General features: G+C 37.5%; 1 protein-coding gene across 3 annotated transcripts in view; it reads left to right on the top strand.

The window, feature by feature from the left end:
- Positions 1 to 20,380, top strand: part of LOC137655873 (regucalcin-like) — a 29,097-nt gene extending 8,717 nt beyond the window's left edge. For 2 of the 3 annotated variants that reach the window (XM_068390080.1, XM_068390078.1), the window contains exons 3-7: positions 7,027 to 7,254; positions 15,747 to 15,847; positions 16,758 to 16,872; positions 18,286 to 18,401; positions 19,760 to 20,380. In XM_068390080.1, the coding sequence (XP_068246181.1) occupies positions 7,027 to 7,254; positions 15,747 to 15,847; positions 16,758 to 16,872; positions 18,286 to 18,401; positions 19,760 to 20,020 (821 nt within the window). In that variant the 3' untranslated portion in view covers positions 20,021 to 20,380. The remainder of the gene's footprint in view (positions 1 to 7,026; positions 7,255 to 15,746; positions 15,848 to 16,757; positions 16,873 to 18,285; positions 18,402 to 19,759) is intronic. The other variant, XM_068390079.1, reaches the window with a different exon arrangement.
- The last annotated feature ends 7,120 nt before the right edge of the window (positions 20,381 to 27,500 follow it).

Below are 27,500 nucleotides of genomic sequence, written 5' to 3'. Positions count from 1 at the left end.
AAACGACCCACCCACTCCCATCTGATAGAGTTTGAAAACAAGGGTCTTATGTTTAACACGGTCAAAGGGAGTACTAAAATCAAGGCCAATCAAACAAACTTCCTGACCACAATCAAAGGATTTCTGTACAGCACTGTAGATTGTAAGAAGGGCATCACATGCTCACAGGCCTTTACAATAACCAAATTGCAAACTAGGGAACAGATAATTACCTTCAGCAAACCTATTAAGACATTTTGCCAAAAGACATTAAAAAACTTTAGATAATATGGGATTTTTGAAAATTGGGTGGTAATCGATTGAACGAGCTACCACGAACACAGTTACATAGTGGAATAACATTATTAATTCTCCAATAAGTGCTAAAAGCTCCCCGTCTTGCTAACTTGCACTAAATAACAGATAACTTTGGAGCTAAGAAATCTGCACTCTTTATAAAAAAAGGAAAAATGTCATTTGGGTCTACACCTCCATAAGCCTCAAGGTCCATCAAGAGAGCTTTAACCTCACAAGGTCGAAAAGCTAAACTAGTTAGTTTACCCTCAGGAAAATAGGAATGAGGAAGATCAAGTTTCTCATTACTCTGCATACTGTCAAACATATCGACCAGAAGGGTTTCTTTTTCCTTTGAACAGTGAGTGACAGAGCCATCTGGTTTAAGTACAGGAGGAACTGTTGTATCTATACCAAAGAGTGCAGATTTAAGGGTAGTACACCACTTATGTTCCTGGGTTGTACCAGAAAGGGTTTCTTTCAGGTTGAATTTTATTAATGTTCAGTTGAAACATAAACTCTCTCAGCAAAAGCTCTAAGCCGGGTATAGTTATTCGAAGTCAAATCTGATCTGTTAACCTTCCAAAGATGATAGGCCTCCTGCTTCTCCAAATAAGCACGTCTACAATCATCATGGAACCATGGTTTGTCCTTCACTTAGTATCTTAGCACATAGGAAGGGATACGTCTATCAATTATGTGGACTAGATTCTCATTCAAAGTGATGACAAAATCAACACTACTATACAATTTTGACCAATTCAAGCCCAAAAGATCACTCAAAATCCCATTCTAGTTTGCTTGAGATTTCATATAAATCTTAATGAGTATGATAAAACAGGGAGAGGCTGCTCAGTCTTCACTACTAATGAAATCAAGGCATGATCAGATGGCCTAACTGGAGAACACCCCTTACTTGTTATAACGCCAGGGGAGTTCGTGCATATGAGATCCTAGCAGTTACCAGACCTGTGAGTAGCTTCACTTATGATTTGCTCAAAGCCTGATTCAGAGACAAAGTCTAAAGCTTTTATGCCATGGCAATCGGTAGGAGAAACAGAATTTAACCACTCCCAATGGCGAACATTATAATCACTAACAAAGACAAAAGAGGCCTTTCTATCATCTTCTTTTATCTTTGCCATAATGGTAAGAAGACAATTGAAGATAGAATCATCCATGTATGGATTCCAGTAGATCGAACATTAATAGGAGTTGTTATGCCAGCTACAAACTTTTATTACTGGAATTTCATGACATCCATATTCATGGCAGGACTCATGAGAAGCAGGGTACTCAGTCCTAATATACACCGCCATTCCTCTGACCCTAGGAATGACATCCCGTTTTAAAACTAATGGCTTCCTAAAAGCAGTTATAAGGAGCTCAGATGAGTGCTTCATATTAGGTTTCTGAGCACAAAAGAATATCATACTGTCTGGGAGAAACTTTAAGGCCTTGAATATTTACATGAAGACCACGAATACTGCAATACAGTAGACGGCATTAACGAAATCTAGGGCGTACTGGTCCTGGATATTGCTCAATGACAACATAAGAATTAGTAGTAATAAAAAAAGATACATCATACTTATAAAACTAAATTAACAAGAATGATAAAAAAATATGTACAGAAATGTAAATAAAGTGATTGATCAAACTCATGGACTATAGAAAAAAAATGGGAAAATCTGGTCAACATGGAGGAGCCGATACACCATGCAAGGCTAAATACCCTTCAGGATAGCCACTTCAACTGACGGGAGGACAATAAGGATGGTTTTGAAAAGAAAAAGAAACAGATAAGGGTAAGACAACCTCTTGATAAACCATGAGACATCCATGGCCCTTCTATTAGGCCTGCCCAACACACCATTTCAACAAACAAGAGGAAGAAAAAAATAAGATAGTGTGCCCAAGTGTACCGTCAAGCAAGAGAAGTCTAATCCAAGACAGTGAAAGACCATGGTACAGAGGCTATGGCACTACCCAAGACTAGAGAACAATGGTTTGATTTTGGAGTGTTCTTCTCCTAAAGGAACTGCTTACTATAGCTAAAGAGTCTATTTACCCTTACCAAGAAAAAAGTACAAACTGAACAATTACAGCAGAGTAATTAGCCCCTTGAGCAAAGAAGAATTGTTTTGTACTCTCAGTGTTCTCAGGTGTATGAGGAAAGACGAGATGTGTTAAGAATAGGCCAGACTATTTGGTGTGTGTGTAGGCAAAGAAAAAATGAGTGGGCGATCCAGTGTCTGGCCAATAAAAGGATCCAATAACTCTCTCGTGGTAGTGTCTCAACGGGTGGCTGGTGTCTTGGCCAACCTACTATCTACAAGGCGTTTTGTATATTCATAGTTACTTATAGTCATACGCTACAGAAAAGCGTGATAAATTATTTCTTGGGGATAGTTTGTCTTTGATATTTATATTTTGGGAGATAGCCTACATCTTGTTTCTTAAAGAATTATTTGTATGTTTTTTCATAAATTTATATAATAATAATTTTTCTTATTATCTTTAACTTTTGATTCCAAATTAGCCAAGGAAAATGCTGCATTCGCTTGAATGTAAAAGGAAAATGCCCTACCAAAATACAACACTCAAAGCTTATATTATGCTTATTCTTACTCTTCATTAGATCTATTTCCAGTGAAATTACTTTCAACAAACATCAGATTTCAGATCATCATTATCTCCTCCCACACCTATTGACGCAAAGGGCTTCGGTTAGATTTCGCCAGTCGTCTCCATCTTGAGCTTTTAAAACAATATTTTCCATTCATCATTTCCTACTTCACATTTCATAGTCCTCAACTATGAAGGCCTGGGTCTTCCAACTCTTCCAGTTCCTTGTGAAATCCAGATAAATGTTTGGTGGACTAATCTCTCTTGGGGAGTGTTAAGAGCGTGTCTAAACCATCTTCATCTACCCTTCAGCATGATCTCATCCACATATGGCACTTTGAGTAATCTCTCTTATAGTTTCATTTCTAATTCTGTCCTGCCATTCAACTCCCAATATTCTTCTGAGGGCTCTGTTCTCAAATCTACAAAATCTGTTGGATATTGTTTCATTGTTATACCACGACTTATGTAACACTGATCTCACTGAACTGATATATAGCCTGATTTTCACATGTAATTTCAGGCAATTTGATTTCCAGATTTTACTTAACCTAGCTATCGTATGATTTGCATTTTTCAATCTTTTATTAAACTCAAATTCTAATGATCATGTATTAGAGATCATAGTTCCTAAATATTTGAATGACTTCACCTCATCCCTTTCTCCTAATGATATTTCATCTATCATTGCATACTCTTTACTCATAATCTCTGTCTTTCTTCTATTGTCTACATCTTGATCCTAACCTCATGTGATATTTCATGCATTCTGTTAAGCAAGCTTTCCAAGTCATGTGGTGTTCTACTAATAAGGACAAAGTCATCAGCATACTCTAGGTCAACTAATTTCCTTTTACCAATCCAGTTCAATCCTTCTTCACCATCCCCAACTGTTCTATGCATTAAAAATCCATGAGGAGGATAAACAACATAGGTGACAACACATTCCCTTGAAGTACTTCACTCTTCACTGGAAATTCATTTAATAGGACTCCACTAACATTAACTGTGCACTTGCTATGCTCATGAACAGACTTAAGCAGATTTACATATTTGAGAGGAACTCCTTAATAACGTAGGACTCTCGACAAAATTGGCTTGCACACACTATCAAATGCTTTTTCATAGTCTACAAATGCCATCAAAAGTGGATTTTAAATATTCCACACATTGCTGTACTAAATGTCTTAAAATGAAATTTTGGTCAGTACAACTTCTACCTTTTCTAATTCATGCTTGTTCATCTCTCAGCTTTTCATCAATCTTTTTCTCAAGTCTCTTCAGAATGAGCATCCTATATATTTTTTGTGGCCTGATTGGTAATGTCTCTGCCTGGTGTTTGCCAGTCGGGGGTTCGAGTCCCGCTCAGTCTCGTTAGTGCCATTAGTGTCTGCAACCTTACCATCCTTATGAACTAAGGTTGGGGGGTTTGGGGGAGCCTATAGGTCTATCTGTTGAGTATTCAGCAGCCATTTGCCTGGCCCTCCCTGGTCCTAGCTTGGGTGGAGAGGGGGCTTGGGCTCTGATCATATAATATATGGTCAGTCTCTAGGGCATTGTCCTGCTTGCTAGGGCAATGTCACTGTCCCTTGCCTCTGCCATTCATGAGCGACCTTTAAACCTTTAATCTGATGTAAGTGTGATGCCTCTGTAATTATTGCAATTAGTTAGATCTCCATCTTTTGCCATTTTCACCAACACTCCTAGCTCCCATTCATCAGCTTTTGCTTCTTCATGCCACATTCTACAAAGTAATCTTGTAAGTATTCTGAGGGTCACTTCTTTTTCAGCCAATATCATATCAGCAGATATTCCAGTGCATCCAGGGCCTTTCCATTTCTGAGTTTTTTAATGATAGCTTCGACTTCAAACATACTGAATTCATTCATGGGCACATCAAGGCCTTCCTCAGCCTCAGGTATATCAAACAAATTATTCCCTTTATATCTCCTATTCAAGACCTCACTAAAGTGTTCCGTCCAACATTGCCTTTCTTGACCTTCTGTTATTATAACAGATCCATCTCTCTTTTGGATGGTTATATGCCCCAGTAGAAATTTCATTAATAATTCTATGAACAATTCTTACACCATAGCCACTCCCTGAATTCATAGCTTTGTCAGCCTCATCTGCTTTCCTGTCTAAATATTCTCTCCAGTCATTCCTGTTTTTTTTTTTTAACTCACTATCAATATTGGAATACTTAGCATGCCCTACCTTGCAATTTTCATTACTTCCTCAAAAACTTTCAATAATCAATTTCTGTCTTCATCTCTTTATAGTAACCAAGTGCAATATGATATCTGTGGTTTTTTCCTTGTAACTGCATGCCCAAAAACCTCATCAGCAACTGACTGATATATGTTCTTAATATCATACCATTCTTCATTACTTGTCTGCTCTTCATATCTTAAGGTCTCTAAGACTACAAATCGATTCCTACATTTTATCCTTGCTCCTCTGGTTTGGCACAGGATATAAGTTGTGCTAGTTACTTTAGCTGTATGGGTGGGTTTTTTTGGATTACTGTACGTCAATTACATAATTATTATTATTATACATATTACTTACTAAGCTACAACCCTAGTTGGAAAAGAAGGATGCTATAAGCTCAGGGGCCCCAACAGGGAAAAAAATAGCTGTGAGGAGAGGAAACCAGGAAAAATTAAATATTTCAAGAAAAGCAACGACATCGAAATAAATATGTCAATATAAACTATAAAAAAATTAACAAACTAAAGTAAGAGAAATTAGATAGAATAGTGTGCCTGAGTGTACCCTTAAGCAATAGAACTCTAATCCAAAACAGTGGAAAACAATGGTACAGAGGCTATAGCACTACCCAAGACTAGAGAACAATGGTTTGATTTTGGAGTGTTCTTCTCCTAGAAGAGCTACTTACTATAGCTAAAGTCTCTCTTCTACCCTTACCAAGAGGAAAGTAGCCACTAAACAATTGCAGTGCAGTAATTAATCCCCTGGGTGAAGAAGAATTGTTTGGTAATCTCAGTTTTGTCAGGTGTATGAGGACAGAGGAGAATCTGTAAATAATATGCCAGACTATTCGGAGTATGTGTAGGCAAAGGGAAAGTGAACCGTGACCAGAGAGAAGGATCCAATTTAGTACTGTCTAGCCAGTCAAAGGACCCCATAACTCTCTGGCGGTAGTATCTCAACGGATAGCTGGTGCCCTGGCCAACCTACTACCTATAATTAATCAGTTTAATTGGTCTTTGCTCCGCCGTGACTCGCTTGGCTCGCAAAATGGAATCTTTTCCTTACTCCTCTATTCTGGCAAACAGTACATACTTCACTATGAATGCTTTCCACTTAAGTGAGTATTTTGCTGCTATTTATGACTTTCAAATGAACAGCAAATATTACAGATATTAATATTACTGTACTACTTGCAGTATTCAAAGTCACTGAAGATGGAAAAAAAGGAACAAATAAGGTTTCAGCAGTTTTACCATATTGACCATGGAGGCATAATTTGCCTCCATGTATCCACAATTTATGATGAAAAAAAAAAAAAATTAGCCTTTTTTACTTACAATGCATAGCCCAAAATCAATACCCCAAAGGGAGGAACACCTGTGTGGCAACATAAAGATGCCATTGGTACTTATATAAATGCTGTAGGGATATCATTCATTGGTAAATATCTCCATAATCATTAATTTTCTGATAGATTCAAGTAAATGTTTTTGTATCAATCACCCCAATAAGATATAAAGTTAAAAATAAATAAATACCCAATGTTGGCTGAAATCAATAATAACCTCTTTATAACAACATAGTCCAGGCCCTGCACATACATTTGTCAGTTATGTTTATTTTTTCTCTGAAAATTTTACTTTATAATATTTATACTGTATTTTTAATGACCCTTCTCTCTTAAAAACAAACTTTATACCCCCAAAATTTTCAAGATCACTCTTTTTACTTTCTGCACCCAAATAAATTGAAAAATAATGCTAAATAACCCAGTTCACATCAACATCATGTTTATTTGTTTTTATACAGACATCTTAGTTCTTAACAAGGTTCTAATTCATGACAGAATTTAAAATATAAGAGGCCCAATGTACATGTGATTAGTTTATTTATCTGTTGTTTGAAAAGATGACTGTGGAACTGGCAAGACTGTTGGCTTTGTTGTACCACTAGAGGATGACCCTAACCTGCTAGTTGTCGGTCTAGGTCGATCATTAGCCATACTAGAGTGGTCCCCTAATGATGCAGATGAGACGACTGTTGACCCTAAAGCTGTCCTTCAAACAGTAGATGAAGGAAGTTCTACCAATCGTTTCAATGATGGTAAATGTGACCCCACTGGAAGACTCTGGGCAGGTAAGTGTAATATGACTATTATGCCTAATTTTACATAAGCACAAAGTTCATTTCACACGACTTTAACTGAAATACGTGTAACATTCAGAATTATCATTCTGTAATAGGGAATACTGCAAAAGCTTGGTAGAATGGAACCCATATAAAAATAGAAATGCATTTTCAGTCATCAAGGCATGGAATTAAGAGAATCCCAAAGAGTTTAATACTGATATTGGATAAAGAGAACTGATCCAACTCAGGTTGCTCATTGCTCACTCCTAAACACTGTGATTGTGGTACACTACTAAAGGTGTAGGTGCAAAAGGCTGCATCTGCAGAGTTCACATTGTCATTAGTTACCTCCTACATCTAAAACATAGCTTGGTTACCTTTCTTTTATATTCCATTGCCTATTCAAGATATTGGACAATGTTTTATGATTGGTGATTCTAATTTCATTAATTAAATTCTCCTACTAGCCTACTCCTAAAATTTTCTGTTGGTACACACATTTTGTTGTATCGATTCTATTGTAGAAATTACTGGAAAGGAAGTGTACCTATGAATGTCAATGCTCATATTGTCATATGTCGGATACTAAATGGTCGGATGAATACTATACAACCCAATTCAGTCCTTGAATATATAAACATGAATTTTTATCATAACAAAACGAATAATAGAGATATTGTATGTGTTTACAGGGGAGGAAACTAGACATTTGGAAGGCTTGGAAATACTGCCTAATTTAATTACAAAGAGAAAATTAGCCTCTTTCCACTGAACAGTTGTTAGTAAAGATAGGCCAGAAAGTTGATTCACTATCAGTGATAATTGAAGTGACGTAAAAATACCCTATAGTCTAAAAATTTTCTCCACTATTTGACTAAAATTATAAATTTATATGAATACTAAATATTTCATTAAAATCAAGACAAAGATAGTTGAGCAGAGAATTATTTAGGTCTTATTCTAGGATTTTAACCTCTGGTCTAGATATCCATTCCTTGCTTAATATTGCTCCTACATGGAATTCATTAACCCTTATTTTGGAAAGAACCAAAACCTGTTTATATTGGTATTTTCCATGTCAGCAAAATGGGTCGAGCAAGGAGGAATTTCCCAAACACCTAAATAAAAGGCAGTCCTAGTAATTAGTAAAAAATAATATTATGATTATTATTACTAGCTAGGCTACAACCTTAGTTGGAAAAGCAGGATGCTATAAGCCCAAAGGCTTAAACAGAGAAAAAAGTCCAGTGAGGACAAGAAATAAAGAAATGAATAAACTACAGTATATGAGAGGTAATGAATAAAGAATATATATCTTAAGATCAGCAGCCAGTTAAAATAGATTTGTCATACACAGCATAAACAATGAAGAGAGATTCATGTCAGCCTATTCAACATAAAAAACATTCACTGAAAGTTTGAACTTCTGAAAGTCCACCAATTCAAGTGCTTGATTTGGAAGATCATGCCACAATCTGGTAATAGGTGGAATAAAACTTCTAGAATATTATGTATTATTGAGCCTTATAATGGAGAAGGCAAGACTGTTAGAATTATCTACATGCCTAATACTACGTGCAAGATGGTACAGTCTGGAAAGATCTGAATTCAAAGGATGGTCAGAATTATGAAAAATGTTATTTTTATTAATAAAATAAATTTTTGAATATACTTACCCGGTGATTATATAAGCTGCAACTCTGTTGCTCGACAGAAAACTCTACGTTCAAAATACGCCAGCGATCGCTATGCAGGTAGGGGGTGTACATCAACAGCGCCATCTGTCTAGCAGGTACTCAGTACTCAATGTAAACACAGAACCAATTTTCTCCTCGGTCCACTGGGTCTCTATTGGGGAGGAAGGGAGGGTCCTTTAATATATAATCACCGGGTAAGTATATTCAAAAATTTATTTTATTAATAAAAATAACATTTTTCAATATTAAACTTAGCCGGTGATTATATAAGCTGATTCACACCCAGGGGGGTGGGTAGAGACCAGCATTACTTGTTTACATTATTATGAGCTAAGTATTTTGTATTTCATTTTAGCAGTTATTCAAAATAACAAACATAAAATAAATAAGTACCTGGTAAGGAAGTCGACTTGAACAATTACTCTGCCTTTTTAAGTACGTCTTCCTTACGGAGCCTCGCGATCCTCTTAGGATGCTGAGCGACCCCTAGGATCTGAAGTATCAAGGGTTGCAACCCATACAACAGGACCTCATCAAAACCTCTAATCTAGGCGCTTCTCAAGAAATGACTTTGACCACCCGCCAAATCAAGTAGGATGCGAAAGGCTTCTTAGCCTTCCGGACAACCCAAAATCAATAATAAAACATTTCAAGAGAAAGATTAAAAAGGTTATGGAATTAGGGAATTGTAGTGGTTGAGCCCTCACCCACTACTGCACTCGTTGCTACGAATGGTCCCAGAGTGTAGCAGGTCTCGTAAAGAGACTGGACATTCTTAAGATAAAAAGACGCGAACACTGACTTGCTTTTCCAATAGGTTGCGTCGATTATACTTTGCAGAGATCTATTTTGTTTAAAGGCCACGGAAGTTGCGACAGCTCTAACTTCGTGTGTCCTTACCTTCAGCAAAGCTTGGTCTTCCTCATTCAGATGGGAATGAGCTTCTCGTATTAACAGTCTGATAAAATAGGATAAAGCATTCTTTGACATAGGCAAAGATGGTTTCTTAACTGAACACCATAAAGCTTCAGACGGGCCTCGTAAAGGTTTTTAAATAGAACTTAAGAGCTCTTACAGGACATAAGACTCTTTCTAGTTCATTTCCAACCATACGATAAGTTTGGAATATCGAACGACATTGGCCAAGGCCGAGAAGGCAGCTCGTGTTTGGCTAGAAAACCAAGTTGTAGAACATGTAGCCGTTTCGGATGAGAATCCGATGTTCTCGCTGAAGGCATGAATCTCACTGACTCTTTTAGCTGTGGCTAAGCATACCAGGAAAAGAGTCTTTAAGGTGAGATCTTTCAGGGAGGCTGATTGTAGCGGTTCGAACCTGTCTGACATAAGGAATCTTAGTACCACGTCTAAATTCCAACCAGGTGTAACCAAACGACGCTCCTTCGTGGTCTCAAAAGACTTAAGGAGGTCCTGTAGATCTTTATTGTTGGAAAGATCTAAGCCTCTGTGACGGAAGACTGATGCCAACATGCTTCTGTAACCCTTGATAGTGGGAGCTGAAAGAGATCGTTCTTTCCTCAGATATAAGAGGAAGTCAGCTATTTGAGTTACAGAGGTACTGGTCGAGGATACGGCTACTGACTTGCACCAGTTTCGGAAGATTTCCCACTTCGATTGGTAGACTCTAAGGGTGGATGTTCTCCTTGCTCTAGCAATCGCTCTGGTTGCCTCCTTCGAAAAGCCTCTAGCTCTCGAGAGTCTTTCGATAGTCTGAAGGCAGTCAGACGAAGAGCGTGGAGGCCTTGGTGTACCTTCTTTACGCGTGGCTGACGTAGAAGGTCCACCCTTAGGGGAAGTGTTCTGGGAACGTCTACTAGCCATCGAAGTACCTCGGTGAACCATTCTCTCGCGGGCCAGAGGGAAGCAACTAGCGTCAACCTTGTCCCTTCGTGAGAGGCGAACTTCTGCAGTACCTTGTTGACAATCTTGAACGGAGGGAATGCATATAGATCTAGATGTGACCAATCTAGTAGAAAGGCATCTATATGAACTGCTGCTGGGTCCGGGATTGGTGAGCAAAATATTGGAAGCCTCTTGGTCATCGAGGTTGCGAAGAGATCTATGGTTGGCTGGCCCCAGGTGGCCCAAAGTCTCTTGCATACATCCTTGTGGAGGGTCCATTCTGTTGGAATTATTTGTCCCTTCCGACTGAGACAATCTGCCATGACATTCAAGTTGCCTTGGATGAACCTCGTTACTAGTGATATGTCTAGACCTTTTGACCAGGTGAGGAGGTCCCTTGCGATCTCGTACAATGTCAGAGAGTAGGTCCCTCCTTGCTTGGAGATGTACGCCAAAGCCGTGGTGTTGTCCGAGTTCACCTCCACCACTTTGCCTTGAAGGAGAGACCTGAAGCTTTTCCAGGTCAGACTTACTGCCAGTAGCTCCTTGCAGTTGAAATGCATTGTCCTTTGACTCGAGTTCCATAATCCCGAGCATTCCCGACCGTCTAATGTCGCACCCCAGCCTACGTCCGATGCGTCCGAGAAGAGAACGTGGTTGGGAGTCTGAACAGTCAGGGCAAGACCCTCTCTAAGGTTGATATAGTCCTTTCACCAAGTCAGACAAGACTTTATCTTTCCGGAAACCGGGATCGAGACCGCTTCTAGCGTCTTGTCCTTTTTCCAGTGAAAAGCTAGATGGTATAGAAGAGGACGGAGGTGTAGTCTTCCTAGTGACACAAATTGAACCACGGATGACAGTGTCCCTACCAGACTCATCCACAGCCTGACTGGGCAGCGTTCCTTCTTCAGCATCTTCTGGATGGATAGCAGGGCTGGGGGCTGATCGTCTTGTTCAGCAACGTCCTCATCAGAGGGTTCCTCATCCGAAACTGATGAGGAAACGGCAACGGAGTGTGCAACGTCTGACTCGCTGAATCCGGTCGCACTGGTGGATGCGTGACGGAGCCGGACGCAATATCATGGAACTGCTGCACAGTCTGTGAACTGTCAACAACCATGGGTGCGCGAGGAAGTACAGCGTCAACCCGAAACTGTCTAGACTGTCTAGGTTGTGCAGTCAACACCCTACCGGGTTGCTGAGGTTGACGCACTGCGTCACAACAAGTCACCTCTGCTGGTTGTTGAACGTCCTGAACGTCAACAACCACCTCCGAGCGTCGTTTAACGTCAACGTGCGACTGGCAACCCACACTGGGTCGCATCGGTGGAGGAACCACCTCAACTGGCAGACGCGAGTAGGTTACCTCAGCGTCAACAGGGCGCACAACCGACCGGTTGGAAGGTTGTTGGCCAGAAGGAGGAACCACCTCAACTGGCAGACGCGAGTAGGTTACCTCAGCGTCAACAGGGCGCACAACCAACCGGTTGGAAGGTTGTTGGCCAGAAGGTTCTTCTCCGCATTTAAGTCCTCTATCAAGGACGCAAGCTTGGACTGCATGTCTTGCAGCAAAGCCCATTTAGGGTCTACGGGAGCAGGTGTGGCAATAGACGGGGTTAGCGACTGAGGCGGAACCAATTACCATCCCTGAAAGCCTTGTTATGTGTGACATAATAGTACAGCAAAACTTCAAAGGCTCGACAAAAGTTGAGAAGTTGACCTGTAAACAACTTGGAGCGTATCCTGGCTAGGCGCCAGGGCGAGTCTACCAGAATTGAGAAGTCTATCTGGGCAGAGGCATGAACTCCCAAGCCGAGAACTTCTCTCGTGTCCTATCAGACTCTCGCTCTATAAGCCAGTTTAAAAGAAGGGAAATCAAAGGCTGTATCCCTAAAACTCCTCCTGGTGCAAAAACCAGTCGCCTAGCCAACGTAACGCTCTCTAGGAGAGCGAGAGAGCACTAGCTTAAAAACAACGGCTTCGAAGTAGCTAGGCCTAGTGTAAGTTCTGACGTTAAGGCGAACGAGGAGCAGCAGTTACAAGATCCGGACGAAGATCCTTAAAAAATCATCATGATTTAATTAAAGTCCATAGGAGGCTAAGCAGCTTAAGGCTCCTCTCCAATTGACAGAGTCCTCAAGGGAATATCAGTAGGAGGGAGAACAGCACTTTCTCATCTACAGGAACCTTGTCCGATAAAAGCTAGGTTACCTCAGTGAGTCTCTCACTGGTGCATTAGTAGCAGACCAGAAGGCAACGTCATGTAACTGCTTGACAGTCTGTGAACTGTCAACAACTGAACTGTCAACCACAACAGGTGCGTGAGGACATACAGTGTTCACTCGAGACTGCTTTGACTGTCTATACTGAGCAGTCAAAACAACTCTAGAATGCGGAGGTTGACGCACCGCGTCAAAACAAAACAACTTAGACTGTTGTTGTACCTCGCGAACGTCAACGGAAGGTTCCGTGCGTTACTGAACGTCAACATGCGGCTGGCAGGGTACACTGGAACGCATGGGTGGCGGGACTCTCTCAGCTGGTGTGCGGCAGAAGGTCGCCTCAGCGTCCACAGGACGCACAACCGTGGTTGGTTGTAGGCTAGAGGTTGGTGCAGTGTCAACCTTCTCCGCACGAAAGTCCCGCATCAATGACGTTAACTGAGACTGCATGGTCTGCAGCAAAGACCACTTAGGGTCTACAGGAGCAGGTGCGGCAACAGACGGTGTGACTGCCTGATGCGGTACCGCTTTGCCTCTCTTAGGAGGTGAGCAGTCGTCGGAAGACTGCAGCGAGTCCGAACTGACCCAGTGGCTACAACTGGGCCGTTGGACTTGCGCGGAAGGGACCGACTTGCCCTTAATAAGCTGCGAGACCTTGGTCCATGGTTTCTTACGAGAAACCTCTTCCGCAGACGAGAAATAAATGGGCTCTCTCGTCTTTGTGTGGGTGGGGCGATCTTGGGTAGATACGCCCGAAACCATAGAGGGAACGTCTGTTCGTTGATCAAGGCCTGACGAACCCATAAGTCGTTCGACATTACTTCTCCCCTGGGCTTGGGAGCTTGCAAGAGGTCCCGGACTAGGTGAACGACAGGCACGAACAGACGAACCTTCGGACGCAACACTGTAACACTTTGCGCATATCACTTTATCACTTCGATTTTCTGTTTTGCACTTATTTCACTGAAATTGAAACTTTTACTGATTTCTGCCTGAAACACGCAATTCTACCCTCATTAAAAGGTAGTAATTACGAAATCAGTCGTATAATGCAGCACATTAATACTAGCAAAAAACAGAAAACATATATAAAGATAAAAAATTCAGTGGCTGGGAAAGAGACTAAACACTAGTTCAAATAAACTACGTTTACAATCTCTCATCGCACATAGCCTGGGGACAAGAATAAAACCCTAGAAACGTTTTACCTTCTTCCCCGTACAGCGACTAGGGACAAGAGCAACACGAGAACAACGTTACCCGCTTGAACGGAACGTTTTCTCTCCTCTCTCTCCCTCCGTCTCTATTTCTCTCTCTCTTTCTCTCTTGATTTCGCACCTAAGAGAAGAGCCCAATTATATATCGTCAAAAAAACATGTTATTTGACTAAAGGAAAAAAAAACTGAAAGGTTTTCCAATAAAAAGTTCCTTTAATTTAGAATTTAAAACATTAAAGCTAAGAAAGAATGAACAAAACGTCAGAATCGATTTACTCTTACTGCAAAGTGAAACCGTGATACACTCTCTCTCTCTATCGTAACGATAGAGCGTATGTTGAACGTCCTGAACGTCAACAACTGCGTAGTCTAAAAAACTAAACGTTAGTTCATCTTTGAAAACAGTACGAAGACTATCAAAGAAATTCTTTCATAAAACATTAAATTTAAAAAGTTTTAAATTCTTTAAAGGCTAAATACGATATAACGGGCTCAACGTTGATTAACTTCGGTTCCAAGTTAGGACCGCCTACTATCAGGAAAGGTCGCATATAAACAAAACATAAAAATTATCTTTATATGTTTATAATAAATGGAAAGTTAATCGAAGAGGCCTAATAAAGGCGGAGAGATATAAAATATATAGATCTATAACGTGTTAAGCAAAATTACTAAAAACCTAAACACACTTCCGTCTAAGGGAAGGGTCGGCCATTTAAAAGTGAAAGAGAGTCCATACTCTCTTTGTCACCCTAATTAAATCTATCCAAAACGAGTTCAAGTTTTGAGATGAAGATAAAACACCTGCATAGCGAAAGCTCAAAACTAGAATAGTGTACTTCACCAAATAGTTGTGAAAACAAATCCAGTTAGTAACAGCGTATTAGTAGGTCTTGCCGGTAGCCCGACAGAGAGAAAATTGGTTCTGTGTTTACATTGAGTACTGAGTACCTGCTAGACAGATGGCGCTGTTGATGTACACCCCCTACCTGCATAGCGATCGCTGGCGTATTTTGAACGTAGAGTTTTCTGTCGAGCAACAGAGTTGCAGCTTATATAATCACCGGCTAAGTTTAATATTGAAAAATCTTACGTAATATACATAAAGAACTAACTTAACGATGGTGAGAGAGATTAATATCCAGTTCAGATAAAAAAAAACTTCACAGACTGCAAGTTCATGTCCAACAAATTAGGGTGGGAGTCAGAAGCTGAAGACAGACAGGAGAACAATACTCAAAACAAAGTACTGTAGACTGAAAGAATTAAAAACGTTTTGCCCCTCTCAGCCACCACCCCTCTCCCCAAAGCCTCCAACCAGATGCTCCTTTCCATAAAATCCCCTGTATTTAATATGCAGTTGCAGTTTAAATCTACTTTGTTGAAATTCCCCATTTTAATATCCACAAAACCTATCAGTAAGTTGCATATCACAAAAGTTGATAAGGAAAATGTAATAGTAAATTTATATTTAGATTTATAATCTTATTTATAATTCACAGGTACCATGGGTTATGAGACTGTACCAGGACAACCAGACTTACACAAAGGGTCATTGTTCTCCTTAGATTCAAAACTTTCGGTTTCACAGTGTTTACAAAAGGTTAGCTCTAAAATCAAGGTTATTGTAGAAATGACAAGAGAGAAAAAAAAAAGATATTTACATTAGCAATAATTGTTTTTTTCAAGAGTCTTATCTTGAGATAAGTTCTATCTAAATGCTGAAAAATACATGAAATCTGGTACGGGGTGCAGTTGTATTCCTTTTATTGGTGACAAGTAAAAGGCATGAGTTATTTGGATTTTTTTCTAGGATCAACAAATTCTATGTCTAATTTATATCATTATGCCATGGCTTAAAAGTATCAAATCCTAACAAGAAAATAAATGTCTAAAACTGGTGAATGTAATATTTCTTTGATAACTTAATAAAAAGTCCAACATTAGGTTTTTAAGATATGAGATTTTTGTTTCAAAACTCATGTACTTTCTACTTTTGTTGCATAGACTTAAAAAGTGTAAAGTACTGCTAAGGTGTATCAAACCTTGACCATGGTGTAGACAAGATTCCATCAGATTTTTTGTATCATTCCTTTTGTGTGTAGGATCTTGGTATACTTGAAATACAGTAATGTAACTATATTTTGGGATCATTCCTTATAAATTATCTCATTTCAGAATAGATAGTTTAAACTTGGTAACATTTTTTATGAACATCTTAAGCTGTTAGTATATTACCTAAAGAACAACTGCATAAAATTAGCATGTTATAATTTTGATCCACTATGTCAGGCCACTTCCTATTTTGAAATTGTTACTGATAACTATAGTTTTGTATTACACTCTATTGAGCAATGTATAACATGGAAGATAACCCTAAGTCAGTGACACACAGGAGTAGGTTCAAGTTGTGTATGCTATTTAAGTTAATAACTAAAATAATATGTAGACCAAGGTAAGAATAATTCTTTGTCCTATGCAAATGGAAATTTCATCCATCTCAAAACTTGCAGATCTCCATCTCAAATGGTCTAGCATGGAGTCATGATGCTAAAACCTTCTACTACATTGATTCTTTGGAATATTCTGTGGATGCTTTTGACTATGACAAAGTTACGGGTAATATTGGTAAGTACTGTACGAAGTTGGGTTTCAATTTCATTACTAAATCAATGCCTTGTTGAATAATGGTGTTGACAGATACCTATTGTGATCAGGGAAAGATAACAAAGCTAAAACTATGAGGGTACAAAAGTCCTGCTACTAAGGAATCTCATTATATCCTGTTTTTTTGGCAATGGATTTTATGTCAACAAAATTCCAATGCTTCAACTATTCATCATAAAAAAAAAATTATTAATTTTATACTTGAAACTATTAGTGCTTCTAAGCAAAGAGCATTTTTAATATCTTCATGAACAAGATTGTTTTTTGCTCACTTTAATGAAATAATGCATTTCTTATTATTTTTTCCGACATAATTCTTGTAATGTATTTCTTCACATTTTATACTTTCCTTAACAGTACTTTTATAATTGCTAGATAGGCTAGACCTGTAATAGAAGCTTTAGCTTTCAATCATGTTCTGGGCTATTCTAAAATCAAAGTCCTATTCTTTCAAAGAGCCAAGCAAGTGGCAAAATGATTGCGACATACCAGAGGAAAATTCTAATTAACCTTATCCTTATATCACAAATACTAGGTCAAATTCCTGTCATATTCTAGCTTTATAGTGTAGTAATACCTTGCCTACAGCATTAATTGGTTCCAAGCGACCTAACGTAAGTTAATTTTCAATGTAAATCAGATTTTCACCCTATAAAGTGGACTATACATTCCCTATACACATATTGAACACAAAGTAATCATAACCTGCTATCATTTTATAAAAACGAGGTACTGTACCTACATTAATAAGGTATTGTACCTACATTGATAAGCTTCCATGTGAAATACAGTACAGTACAGTACTGTACAGTACTTCATCATCATTGTACGAAGTAAGTTGGGGTAAAATGGTGTAACGTGGCTTTTATTTTTATGTTAACATTCAACGATGACCTAATCATTACGTAAACTTGAAACTGACGTAAAGAAGGGTATTACTGTAAAGAATTCAACTAATAGCAACCATCTGTTTAGGTCCAAGTGCACTTTTCTTTGTTACCTATAATTTAAACATCATGATGCTGTAATTTTACTGTATATCTATTAGTGCTTTTGCAAAGAAATAATCTTTCTTAGCCAACACCTTTGATACTGTATTCTTTGCAGGAAGACCATATATTTTATCATTATTCATGTTTAAGTGCAGGGGTACTTAGAAAACAAATAAGCTACCCCTACTGAAATGATAATATACTGTACATATTTTTGTCTATTGCAGTTAGCCAATCGATAATGTTTAAATTTCATTCAAAGGTTTTATCCTTATGTGAAAGGCTACAAAATGTAAATATACTAAAAAGGAATATACAATACTGTATAGTACTGTATATTATAAACAAATAAAAAGATCTTAAATGTCTACTCTCCATACAGGAAATAGACGCAAAGTCTTGGATTACAAGTCTTCAGGATTTTCAAAAGATATTCCAGATGGTATGTGCATTGATGAAGATGGGAACCTCTGGGTAGCAAATTTCTATGGTAAAAAGGTAAAGTTTAAAATTTCACAAAATGTCACAGTTACCAGGTAGAGAATGGGAGATACTTCAAAGACTACAAATTTCAAAAAGTTTGTATTTTTCCAAACTATACAAACCTGTGTCATTTAAATAGGGTTACACTTCTAGTTCCGTTTTCTACGACCAGATAATAATAAAAGAAAATGGGCTCTATTGCACTACGGGTATGCTGGAACTCTGGCGTTCTGCAAGAACCACTCTGTAGCCATGGTGTCTGAAGAAGACAGAACACTTTTACGGATGACTACCAGGGAAATTGTTCTCACATATCTTTAAAATATTTTCTTTAAGCCCTATTGTCTAGCTGAAGTTCTTGCGGGACACCTAATTATTTACCAAAGCATTAGTTATTCTCTACATTATAAGGGTATGAAATGTGGATCAAGTCTGATTGCATCATTAGATGGGTCTGGAGTACTGGCTTGGATCACACCATAATGCAGGTAAGAATAACATATTCCCATTTATGAATGATTATATTTGATACACTGACTTTGTTTGATGCTTGATCTTCATATGGCTTTATCTGTCTTCGATTGGACCTAAAGTATTGGACACTGCCTCTTTACGAGCCGGTTGGACTGTTTTTACGTGTCCACGTTTGACTTTTGCTAATAACTAAATGTACTTGTAACTTTCATAAAAATGTCTCAGAAGTTTATATATGCATAGGAATAAACTGCAAATATTAAAAATTTGTATTTTTCCTAGCTACAGAAACCTGAGTCATTTAAGCAAAGTCTTTGACCTGAATAGAGTGAAGCTTATTGGCAGCTGCACATGATGCCCAGCAGTGGGGTTGCTATGGTAACCAACCATAATGAAACAAAGCCCATTTTCTTTTTATTATTGTCTGGTCATAGTAAATAGAACTTAAAGTGTAACCCCATTTAAATGACTCAGAATAAAATAATACTTGTGAGTGAAAAGGTAATTCCTGTTTTCTCCTACTATGGTTTTAAAGTTTGATTGCTTGTTATTTACACCAGGTCTGTAATAGTTATTCCTTTTGGCTGTCTCTACGCAAGTATAACCCTTAATATTTGGAATTCACCTCGTGAATGAAAATTAAGTTTCTAACACTATTGTAGTGGCTTCTATCTTCTCCACAGCTGCTTATTCTCATTGCCTAATCACCTCTGGTATCCTAATTCAAGTTTGCCTCATGGAATGTTCAGCAAATAAAAAGAAAATGTATATAGAAAATGACACAGAAAAACAAGAAAATCTTTTTCGAGTAATTCTGTAAGTTTTTATGATTTAAAGTAAATTACATACAAGTAACTCTTTTATAAAATCAGTATTGATATTTTTACTTCATTACACAGGTAATTTGTATTGATCCAAAGACAAAGAAAATTATCCGAAGTGTAGAAATGCCAGCACAAAATATGACTTCTGTTTGTTGGGGTGGACCAAATTACGACATTCTGTATGCAACTTCTTCTACGACTGGTACCTCTCCAGATGATCCAGATGCTAAATATGCAGGAGCTACATTTGCCATCACTGGACTTGGAACAAAAGGTTTACGACCCAAAAATTTCAAAGTTGACTTAGAAGTATTGAAAACAAAATATACCAAATAGAAAACCAAAAATGCTTTTCAGCAATTCCTTACATGTGTGAATAATAGGATTCATCTTTAAAATGATGTTATATTCAAGTCTACCAGGATTAGATAAACATAGGAAAATAACTCACTAAATTTAAATTGTTAAATAAGTTAAGAAAAATCTAAAACTTTTAAATTCAATACTATCTAACAATGTCCACAACTTTCAGTAAGAATATATTACCTTTAGAAAGTTTGATAGACTAAACAAATTGATGACAATACTTGGGCATCATTAGAAATGATTTACATGGAGTACATATATTATTTTTGCAAATGACTACTTTGTACAACATTGGTATGGAAGCCTACACCATGTAAAATAAATTGAAATCGTTTAAAGAATTTCAGATGTTTACTATCTTCCTAAGCTAATACGCCATTAAACTATCCTACACATAGCCTCTTCTGACAAAGAAAACTTCAAGAAAAACTTATGAAAACCTGCTAATGGTAATTATCCAACTGCGAACCTAGGGAAACCACTTAATTATCAAAAGAGTCCAATGGTGATAATCCATCAGCTGGATTACCCATATATTTTTTTTCACATTTTGTTATTTTGTGCCTTTTTGTCTATTTTTCAGGGAAACTAAACTCAACAATACAGAAAGTAGAAAGTATTGAGTACATATTGTTCTTAAAATAATTATGAATTTTTTTTAATTACTTCCATGGTATGGGACTCAAGGGCAAGACCAAAACAAAAATTGTTTTTGTTGATAATTATTGCTAAAACTTTTTAAATGGAATAAGACTACTGGGGCATGGCCCTTCATAAGTCATTAGGATCAAAAGTTGTAATGCACTTATTCAAAGTGTATATTCATTAATTATATGAGGTTTTGAGAGCAATTTGTTTATCCTAACCCCTTATAATCACTCAACCCTGAGGAAACGATGACTAGAGAAACAAATTTAGGTTCTTACTTCATTAGCTCCAAAATGGTGTCGATCATGTGAAAATCCAAGTATAAATGCAGGATGAAGTCGGGTTAATTTGACTCAATAAATTTATGGCTTAGCTATTACTCTGTTTCCTATCCACATACTACCACCTGCTTATGCTTACAAGACAAAATTCTCGTAGAAGTTTACTACAATAATGTATTCCTACTTACATACCAAGATTCATGTTCTCATACACTGTAATCTCGGTATGCCCTTACAGATCACTAGTCATGTTAACAAGGCTGCTATTTCCAGCTCCTTGTCCCTTTCCCATGAATATCCTTTTCCTTCATTCACACTTTACACTAACTCTCACTTGGCTCATATCAAATGTACCCCATGATCTTTCATCACCCTACATCATCACAGACAATCATATCCATCATACACCAGCTCAGCATCGTTAACGCCTAAAATTCCACAGCTTCGTTGTTAATCTCTTGGCATCCAACTAAGCAGGGTGCTGTTGCTCCCTGTAAGATCATCACACCATCAATTTCTCTTCTTCATGCTCTGCCTCACTCATGCCTCCTTTGATCAGTCTGCAATTTCTCTTATATCTAAAATCTGTTGCTGTACACTGTCCACTGAGATATTGTTCCAAGAGTGGACATCTGTCATCCTACCTCACCCCAATTGGGTTGTACATCAAGTCTTGGGTGATTTTTATGCATACTCTGTCTCCATCCAACTCAATGTCCGCAGATTCCAAACTAGGGAATGGCCACTCGTACCGGAACACAGCACATTGAGGCACGAATCCCTCACCTACTTTTCATCTTAGAGACATGTTCTACCAGAACATATTGGAGCGTGGTGATAACCTCAAAATCCACAAACACTAAAAAAAAAAAAACCTCCGATGTAGACCCAAGTTTTCCTTGCTCCTGAAGCATACTGTACTTCCTGGGACCCAGTTGTGGGGGGGGGGGGGAGAGAAAGACATAAATCCAGTAGCTTCAGCAAACTTGATGAAGAGAGTAAAGTAGTAAACAGTCTCTTTGGCCTTGTCATGTGCATTGCCAAGAATGACATCAGAGAAGTCTTAGCCTTTTGCTACTCAAAGAATATACCCGCTTTTGACGGAAGGACATGATCTACAATCTACACGTGGGGATAATTGCAAACATTCATGTCCTCAAGGTAAAAAGAGAATAGCTCTATTGCTGTTTTAGATACTACTGGTAGAGTTATGGGGTCTTTTGACTGGCTAGACAGTACTACATTGGATCCTTCTCTCTAGTTACGGTTCATTTTCCGAATAGTCTGGCCTATTCTTTACATAGTCTCCTCTGTCTTCATACACCTGACAACACTGTGGTTACCAAACAATTCTTCTTCACCCAAGGGGTTAACTACTGCACTGTAATTATTCAGAGGCCACTTTCCTCTTGGTAAGGGTAGAAAAGACTCTTTAGCTATGGTATACAGCTCTTCTAGTATAAAAGACACTCCAAAATCAAACCACAGTTCTCTAGTCTTGGGTAGTGCCATAGCCTCTGTACCATGGTCTTCCACTTTCTTGGGTTAGAGTTCTCTTGCTTTAGTGTACACTTGGGCACACTATTCCATCTTATTTCTCTTCCTCTTGTTTTGTTAAAGTTTTTAATAGTTTATATATGAAATATTAGTTTTAATGTTGTTACTGTTCTTAAAATATTTGATTTTTCCTTGTTTTCTTTCCTCACTGGGCCATTTTCCCTGTTGGAGCCCCTAGGTTTACAGCATCTTGCTCTTCCAACTAAGGTTGTAGCTTAGTAATAATAATAATAATAATCCAATGCAGAGTCTATCCTACACACGCATTCCTGCTTGTTTCATCATTAACACAAACCCAGTATCAATGATTTAAATTAAAAAGGATTCAAATAAGATTTAACAACCTTGGATACAACGCAACTACATGACCGTACTTATTGCAGCCGAAGACAAAAGTGATGAGTCTTTGATAGTAGAGTGGGCAGGGTAACCCGCCTGCACTCACCACATGTATTTAACTACCTTGTTAACAATTTTAACGGCTGTTCCAGCCTCTGGTAAAGGTATTCCTTACCTCTATCTTTGCAGGGGATAGGTAACAGAGAAACCCCCGAAGATCGAAAATCCAAGTAATATTGTTGTCATAAGATGAGTCGACTCCTTAACTTCATAATCAAATGACCACTGCCTACACGTGGTCGACTAACACCCTAAATAGCTCACTGTACATTGTTTTCACATAGTTTCTATCAGGGATTTATAGTTTATATTACTTTATATACAGTAGGTAATTGTACATTAATAAGATTGCTGCAGTACCATATACAGTACAGTATAGTACCTAAGGTAAGATGACATTATGAATAAGTTGTCACTCATGTACAGTATACATAAGAAAACACTTGTTCCTAACTAGCAATATTCACTGATACTGTTGTGTATATCATAGTAATATATGTACAGCACCATCACTACAGTAAAGCTTAATTTGCTAAGGTGAGACGACACATCACTCTTAATTGACTGCTGTCTTTGCAATGTCACCTCACAACCCTACCAACTCGTCACCTAATACACAGCTTGTAACTACATATTTCATTTACTGCACAGTAATTACAGTCAGTAGTTCTTTTTCAATGAACATATGAATACCATAAGACAATACAGTAAAAAAATCAAATAAACACCACTTACCATTTATGAAGAAGTTCTAAGCTAAGAAATTGCTCTTGATCTCAGGACTCTACCCCTAAGGCACAGTACCTGTACATAGTAGTATTTCGAACATGTATTGTACAAGTATACTGCACTACATATAGTGTACATGAGAAATACATTACGTCATAGATACGCAACTTAACACTGCTGCAAAAAAAGAAAAAAAAATAACAATTAATTACAATTAATAATACATTAAATGGCTTTCTCTTTCACTCGTTTACATAATAGCAGTATTAAAAAAAAAGTAGTACTGTATTATAAATGTATGAGTACACTTACCAGATATTCTGCAAAGAGGAACAATGGTAAGGTGGATGAGATTAATAAGCAGTACAGTTACAACTGGATGGAGAGTGAAGAGACGAAGGTTCTTGGTATGACAGGTCTACACAAACGAGTAATCAGTACTGTAACATTTTAAAAGTTTAAAACATGTGATTACAGTTATCCATAAATTTTTTTCTTCTTTTGTTAATGTTACCGTACAATATTTCAAAACTAATTTTAAATGTTGCAAAATTCTGAGAAATATCTTACCTTTCTGGTGCAAGTGAAGGTTTGTCAACATCATAATCATCACTGTTTTATGGGAGTTCCACTGAGGTTGCTAGAGAAGCGGTTGAAGATTTTGTGGCTGGCTCTGTAGCTGGTTCACACGAGGGCTGAGAACCATCATGATGAGGACCTGGTTCTCAGCCTTGTTTATTCATCTATGATGTACTTGTAAACTAATAAACCCCTATCTAAGGTACCCATGATCTTGAAGGTATACTCCATCGTATGACACATTCTGTAAATCCTCCACCATCTGCGACATCTCTGCCAACTTTTCAAGTGTGATGCTTTCATGCTCATAGTTAGATTCGTCACCCTAGCTTCTTCCTATTCCTTATTTGCTAATTGGACTAATTTAACAAGGTCCTCCATGGTCAATTCTCTTCATGTTCGTCAAGTATCTCCAAGACATCAATCCCAGTTGTTTCCTTAAGCATTCTGTTTGATAAGGCCACCCTTTTCTTCATGTTTAAAAACCTTATCAGGATTGAATCTGGCAATGGCCTACACACATTTCCATCAAACACTCACTGTCTTGACAACATGCAGGTAGCCTGCAATTATGAAATTCTTTCAATTCTTAATGACATCAAGAGCAGGATCGTTATCCGTGGCTCCTTGGAGTCCCACCAGCACCCATCTGCTGTAATGAGCCTTAAAGGTTTTAATGACACCCTGGTCCATCGGCTGGATGAGTGAACTGGTGTTGTGGTGTTGGGAGGAAAGGAAATCACTTGCGCATTGTAATGCAGTACTTTAACAGAAATTGGTATCCCAGAGCATTACCCAGGATAAGCAGGACATTAAAATCCAACCTTTCATTCTGCAGGTACCACTCAACCTCCAGTATGAAGTAGTAATGAAACAAGTTGAGGAAGAGTTTGCTCGTCATCCACACTTCCTTGTTGTGTATACAATACACAGGCAACATGTTCATGATGTGACAGTGAGGTTCACATGGCTTGGCTGACTTGTCAATAAAGCTAGGACAAATAATTTGACACACATCAATTCCTCCCAAATTAAACAAGCGCCTGAGGAGACAAAGGAAAAGTCACAATTATTAGAATGGGGTTTGAAGAGAAAGTTACTTATTTTTATAAAGTGCACTAAATATATTTCTTTCAAAATGTGACTTAATTTTCTTTTAAAATTACATGCATCAAAATGAGAGAAAAAAGGGATTACGAGCCTTTGGCCTACCTGTTTATTGCTGCCTTGAACCTGGGAACATGGCATTCCTCCTGGGGCAATAAATACATATACATTTTATATATATATATATATATATATATATATATATATATATATATATATATATATATATATATATATATATATATATATATATATATATATATATATATATATATATATATATATATCACAAGCACACGTGATTTTGATTAATGTAAATATCACCCACGAATGGCATTTAATACCGAATTCTATCTTGGGAATATATATCCACTTGGAATTAATTTTATGGTAACAGCTTCTGGCCGGGTGGGGATTCGAACCACCACCTGTACAGCTGGAAACCATGCTGGCAGGGACCCTACCGACTGAGCTATGGTTTCCAGCCGTACAGGTGGTGGTTCGAATCCCCACCCGGCCAGAAGCTGTTACCATAAGATGAATTCCAAGTGGATATATATTCCCAAGATAGAATTTGGTATTAAATGCCATTTGTGGGTGATATTTACATATATATATATATATATATATATATATATATATATATATATATATATATATATATATATATATATATATATATATATATACATAGGGTCCCGAATTATGCGAGAATTTGGTCGATGAATGACCTCGTGTAAATGGAAAATCGCATATTTTGAAACACACCTAACAAATAATTCTATTGGGGCCATGGCAACCATCAACTTGCCTCTTCAAACGTGTTTACTACCCATTTCCAATACTTTCTATGTACTATACTGCATCTTTTTTATAATGTCAAATTGTTCTTGTAAATAAATCAAACATTTAATATGCTTTAAAGTTATAATAACTTGAAAAAAGGTTAAAATCAAAACCAGGATGGGTGTAAACACCATACATTTTCCGTTATAATGCTACCCAAAATACAGACAAATTTTAATTTTTGTCATATCTATTGTTTAAGACAACTGGTGAATAGCAAAACCATCACTCTATAGACTAGCTTTAGTTGTATCATTGAAAATCCAGAATTATCAAAATAAAGGCGATTTTATATCATCCGTTTCCTAAACACGCCAAAAAGCACAATAAAAACGACAACTAATGTTTTGTTTACGCTTATCTCTGATCATAACGAAGAAACAGACGCATTTACACATCTGTGTATTGGTTAGTTTTTGCATCGACAACAATCTTACCAAGTATTGATTATATGTTGATTTTGCTATTACCAATGTTCTACTTAATTTTTCTTAGAACTTCCAAATAAATGAAATGAATGCCATTCATATAATGTTATGTTTTTCTTTATGACGCCGCCTGAAACGGAAACCTTCCATTCGTTTACTGTACGCTCCATCTTCGATCATAATAAACAAACGTAGGCATTAAACACGCATGATATTAAAAGCTTTTAGTAAATATGTTATTACAATTATTATTTACCATATTAATATAAATCTTACATACGTGGCAAAGCAGGAAAATTATTTTTTCTTTTTGCGTTTAATCAACAATAACAAACTGCCGCTAATGACAGAATGATAATTTACGATAATTCTAAACTGTTACTAAAGATGATTGTCCATTCCATATCCAAAATACTTTTCCTAACTTTAGTTATAAGTCAACTTGTACCCACTTCAATTATGAAACCATCTATAAAAAAGTAAGAGAAGTAAGTACTAGGCCGATTTTTAAAGTTATCGAACAATTAAGTTGCCTCTATAACGTTCGATGTGACAGAGATGGTGCGAGATTAGAGAAAGTAAGGAAAATTTAATCATGATTGATTTTCAATATAACAAACTTTGTGAAGCAACAAAGATTTCATTTGTTAGAGAGAGAGAGAGAGAGAGAGAGAGAGAGAGAGAGAGAGAGAGAGAGAGAGAGAGAGAGAGAGAGAGAGAGAGAGAGAGAGCGCGCGTGTGTGTGTGTATGTTAGTTTTAAATGTACTAAAGAAAACAATATGATAGGTTATAACACATTGGTGCTTATGTAATATCAACTGTATAGATGTTTCGAATAAGTTGAGAAATGGTATAAACAATACTTTGTTACTGTA

This window comes from Palaemon carinicauda, chromosome 16, assembly GCF_036898095.1.
Source record: "Palaemon carinicauda isolate YSFRI2023 chromosome 16, ASM3689809v2, whole genome shotgun sequence".
Classification (NCBI taxonomy): Eukaryota; Metazoa; Arthropoda; class Malacostraca; order Decapoda; family Palaemonidae; genus Palaemon; species Palaemon carinicauda.
Note: the sequence above shows the minus strand (reverse complement) of the source record. Positions and strands in the feature narration are given on the sequence as shown.